The following is a 5,313-nucleotide window of genomic DNA, read 5'->3' as shown; positions in this document are numbered from 1 at the left end:
CTTCGCATTCCTGCTTCTCGCACCACAGTGCTGCGGAGCCACCGGAGCCGCGCTGTCAGAGGAGAGGATGCTATTTTTAAAGCCCTCCGTCTCTACATTCCTCAAGCCAGGGGGGGATGTGACGCGGAACAACATAAAAATAAAATGACAGAGAGGCTGGTTGAGGAGGCTGGTTGCTACGCAAAGCTAATGAAGGCTACTGTTGTTCTTTTAGGGGGGGGTTCTTGTTGGGGAAAAAACCTTTGACCTGTGTAGAAATTGCATTGCTACTGTTGACTGTGTGGTGACGTTGCTGTCTGCGCGAGGATGTTTTAACAGAAAGGGCCCCTCCCACCTCAGAGGATGATTCATAAAGCCACCCACTTACTATACAGCATGTTACCCCCACAACCGTGTAAAGAGGTAGTTAAGTCAACGGAAGGATACAATTGTTTCATTGTCACGTGATTCACGAAGCCCTCATATAGTTCCTTGGTGGGCAATTTGCATGTGTAAAAATTGGTAGAAATCTGTACAAAGCGAGAGACAGAATTGTGATTTTTGCTAATATGTAGACAATAAATTAATTGATTTACAATACTCCTATAGAGCAACGACATGTGTATTTAGACACATCAATTTTGTGGTTTTTTTAAAGTAAAATGTGCTAATATTTGAGGACCTGCCATGATGACATTTTAGAATAAAGCTTCCTTGTTTAAAAGAACAGAGGGAGATTTAGTGACATCTAGTGGTGAGGTTTCAGATTGCAGGCAACAACATACCCTTCCGTTCACTCCTCCCTTTCTAGGCGTGTCAGAGAACTACAGTGTCCCTCTGGTAGGGATTCTTTAGGATATTAATACTACAAGGAGCTACTATTGTATAAATCTGTTCTTTTTAATGACAACAAAAATCTATACTCTAATCTATTTAAAATTAGCATCCATTAAAAAAAAAAACATATTTAATAAATAGTCAAGCAAATAAAAGTGTAAGTTCATAAACTGAATTGGATATATTTTATATGAACTCAGACCCTGATGACACAGTGCTGTGCATTACTTTTTTTTTTTAAATAAAAATGTTGGTTAGGGGGTAAAATATTTCACAGGGAGTACACCACTCAAAAACGGTTGAGAACCACTGAATTAGGCAATCGCCAGTTCACCCCTACGGAGTGTCGTTGAACTGTGACAGAACACAGTAGCATCCGGAGACACAGAAAGGACATTCAAACTCCACACAGAAAGATCTTTCCTACCTTACCAAGGAAATGCAACCTATACCACAAATATTTAAAGAATTGTACCCACTCATGGCAAATGTGTTTTTGTAGCATGAAGCCAATAAAGACACGGGAGGACAAAATATCAGAGTCCATATAGATACTTTATTTACGCAAGAAGGGGAAAAAATGTACAAACAGTGAGATTGATCGGCTTGATGTACTGATGGCAGACACGTCTGGATTAAGTGTCAGGGTTTGACTTGGGGCTGTAGTCAATCAGCTCCTTGTTGATAGTCTCCACCTGAAACCAGGGGCCGTCTCCCTTTGTCCTCATGTGTCGACGCACCTCCAGCTGTGTCAGTCTGTTGATGACAAACAGGCAGTGAATTAATGAAATCCTGCTTCAGAAATGGAAAACAGGCGCGAGTTGTGAATGCCAGACTGTTGCTACAACACTTTTCACTCCCTGTTCACAAAGCCAGGAGAAAAGAAAAAGGATTACGCCATTCTTCATAAAAATCAGATCTACCTTTTTCTTGCACTGATTCTCATTAACATCCTTGTACGATTAAACTCGTAGACTCACACAGTAATGGAATATAAATGCATGTTCAGGATTTTAGGGTTCTCTTTCAACTGAAAGGCTCAGTACATGTGTCACACAGAAATGTCTGCAACAGAACAATCCATTTCAGTTTGGAAAGTTACATAAAAAAACATTTAAACACATATTTACCCGTGGAACAACAAATCACAGTTATATGACTGAACAAAGGGCTATGACAGCCCTTCTAACTGCCACAGACAAAACATCTTCCTCAACGCCAAAGCACATTTGCTGACAAAAACGCTTTCAACAACATGAAAACTGTCCCACTGCTCCCAGGATGCTTCAGCATAACTTGACACTTGTTACAATGATATACATTACAACAGATATGAGCGGATTCCATGAAATTCGATATAAACATGCACAACAATCTACCTCACACATGTTGAACTAACAGCAATCTGAAAACTTCAAATGAATCCCTTCAATGGTGTCAAACGAATATCACAGAATTATAGGACTGATACCGTACAATGGATTCATATTTATAGCAATGACACCACTGACTGTGCTATTTTAAGTAACAAAGTTATATATCAATATTGTAATAATGGTGCACTATATAACACCAGTACCAGTTTTCTTTGCTAACAGCTTTAATACAAGGAAACAAGATATTTTTAACTAACCTCACATATGTTTGTTTTTTCTGTGCTAGAGATGTTTCAAGGTGCTTAATTTGATATACTGAGCATTAATAAAGCAGCGAACAACTACTTGCGATGCAACGATAAAGCGCAGTAATATCTACCTGAGCAGAGAATGAAGTCGCTCTCCCTAAAGTGTGTGTTTGTTTACATAGCCAGGTCGTGCATTTGAGGGTGCGCTCACGGCCACCGCTCTGCACTGCACTATTACGGCGGTACAGCTGAGGACACCGTTGTCGCAGAGGCGTAGCACCCAGCCTTTGGTTCCCCCTCAGGGAAACACTGGGTCTTCTGGCCTTCATACGTGACAATATTTTGGTGACAGAAGCTACAACATAACACACCAGCACTAAAACTCACCTCATGTCTGCCTTTTCTTTCTCTATTTCGATTGCAGCCATCATCTTTTCATAGTCCTTCACTGGGGAATCATAGAAGGTCCGTGAAATCCACCTGGTGATGGGGTGCTGCCATGACAGGTAAAAAGACGAAGAATATTTTTAAGGACTTTAAATGTATTTGATCTAAATGTTGTCAAAGTAATCAAGTAGTTGATCAATGATTGTGACTATATTGTATGCTATCCTTCTACATTTCTCTAAAATATTACTATATGAATGAAAGAAGAACTGCACACGCATAATTATTGAACTCTGCACTTACAAAATCCATGGTCAAACACAGCTGCTTTAAAGTGTTGCACTACAGCAAAAGCTTCTTTATGGAAAAGGTCATTATGGTATACGCATACTGATGCCAATTACAAATGTAAAGTATGCTTCAGCCCATACTATTCTAAACTAGGGTTCAGATCAGTGACAATAAAAATATCCTGAAAGAAATGAGATAAGATGCCAGCTTAGTACCTTGTAGTACTCCCAGTACTCAGGTTCGTATTCCACAGGAGTTTCAGCCAGCTCTGCTTCACCTTCACAATACAATCAAACCAAAGTTATATTCAAAGTAACAGGCAATTTATGTTTGACTTACTCTTCAAATTACATCTTTAAATTACTCAATATTATCCAATGATTCTAAATAACACACGTGTGTTTTCACTTACCGACGAAGACGTTCACACATGTGACAATAACAGCCAGAGGAATGCCAGTCAGCAGAACGTAATATTGCTGAAAGAAAAGACAAGACAAAATTAAATCCTGAAAAGTGTAACGTTGTTCTGCATGAGGGCTGATCAAGATTGGAGGTCTAACCAAGCCAAAATGTCAGAAATAAATGTTGCTTTGATGCTAAAGTAGTTGACATTTTATGTATAGCGTTTATTTCAATACATAGGACTTCTATAAAGAAACTACTAGTACAGGAGTAATTGTTTAATTTAGTCCACTTTGGGTTTGATGCTTGCATGGCTCAAGTCACTATTGGCTCCATGCAATGTTAAAGAGTGAGCAGATAAGGCAGGGCTCCACTTAAATGGCTTAGTTATCACCAAAATGTATGAAGACTGACTACTGCTGCCTTTGATATTATCATCGACTGCAGCCATCAAATTTACACAAACCCTTACTTAATCTGTCATGATTGCAGGAGATTAATGAGATGGTGTTACAGTACTCACCAATAAGCGCAGAAATCTCCTGTCATAGAAGTCAGTGGGTTTGATGACAAACATTTTCTTTCCATGACCCCAACGGACGGCCACTGCAAGACAAGCAGGGGATAGTGTTGTGGACATGTATTTCACAGTTAAAAGGTGGGTGGTGTATTGACATAGTATTGAGGTCATCATATAAAACCAGACTATTAGCTCTGATGAAAATACTTACATTTTGGTTCTTGTACTAATGTTATGAATTGATTAGGCTGTAGTAGCTAAGTAAACTGAACGATCAGTGTTGACTATATCCACAATACTAATGATCAATAAATCAGGGGTGGGCAATATCCCTGTTATGATTAATATTACTGGTCCATATCAATTCTGATATCTAACGTTACTAAGGTTCAAACATCGTATGGTAAAATGTTTAATGTGTGTCAAATAAGTTTTATAGCGTCAACACATTACAAGTCCCTGGAAATTATGCCATACAATAATAATAGAATAAGATACAAAATTATAAAAGTAGGTGTTTCCTCCCGTTGTCTTCGGGTCAAAATGACCCGTGTACGAGTGTATATGTATTATGTGTGTTGATGGGTCAATTTGACCCGAAGACAACGGGAGGGTTAATTTAATTCAAGTTGACAGAAAAACGATACGCTATAAAACAACTATTACACCGGCTGTAAGATACTATTTGCGCTAATACAAAGCAGGTAGGTTTAAAAATCAAATCTGCTGAGAAATAAAAATAACTATTAAAGTAACGTTACGAACCTACTAACGTGATGTACTTTGTATTGACAGCAGGACAAACGTTAAAGTAACCAGCTAACAGCTAGCAAGCTAACAAGCCTCGGCACAAGGTCATAAGAGACGTCCCCCTTGAGGGTCAACTTCGTACTCTTTAAATATCCAGTTTGTCTCTTACCTTTATCTGCCCGTGGGATTGTTCGAGTGAGCAAATTTGCCGCATTATTTCCAAATTTCAGAGGACTCAGTCTGGCTGCAAAAGCAGCAGTAGACCTGAGAACACTCATGCCCACCATCTCTACAAAGGGACGGCGGTTCAACAACACGCGCTCTGATTGGTTGAGGACACAGTGAAGCGGAAACCGAACTTTTTAACTAGGGCAAATACGTATAATTTAATTATAGTTACATTGTATTATTATGTAGGTATAGTATATAAAAGGCATTACATAAATATAGATTAATAACTGAAAAGCAAAACAATAAAAATATATGTATTAGGCGTAAAAATGCATTGTGGGTAGTGTGG

The 5,313-nt window shown here is 38.8% G+C and overlaps 1 protein-coding gene across 1 annotated transcript; it reads right to left on the bottom strand.

The window, feature by feature from the left end:
- Positions 1-1,352: 1,352 nt before the first annotated feature.
- ndufb5 (NADH:ubiquinone oxidoreductase subunit B5) lies at positions 1,353-5,085 on the bottom strand. Its single transcript, XM_079220742.1, has 6 exons — positions 4,963-5,085; positions 4,047-4,129; positions 3,531-3,597; positions 3,334-3,395; positions 2,828-2,934; positions 1,353-1,572 (listed from the first exon to the last, which is right to left on the bottom strand). The coding sequence occupies exons 1-6, from the start codon at positions 5,078-5,080 to the stop codon at positions 1,452-1,454; spliced, it is 558 nt and encodes a 185-aa protein (XP_079076868.1). The 5' UTR covers positions 5,081-5,085; the 3' UTR covers positions 1,353-1,451.
- Between the last annotated feature and the right edge of the window lie 228 nt (positions 5,086-5,313).

This window comes from Taurulus bubalis (assembly GCF_910589615.1).
Source record: "Taurulus bubalis genome assembly, chromosome: 7".
Taxonomy (NCBI): Eukaryota; Metazoa; Chordata; class Actinopteri; order Perciformes; family Cottidae; genus Taurulus; species Taurulus bubalis.
The sequence above is the reverse complement of the archived record's forward strand: the minus strand, read 5'-3'. Positions and strand labels throughout refer to the sequence as shown.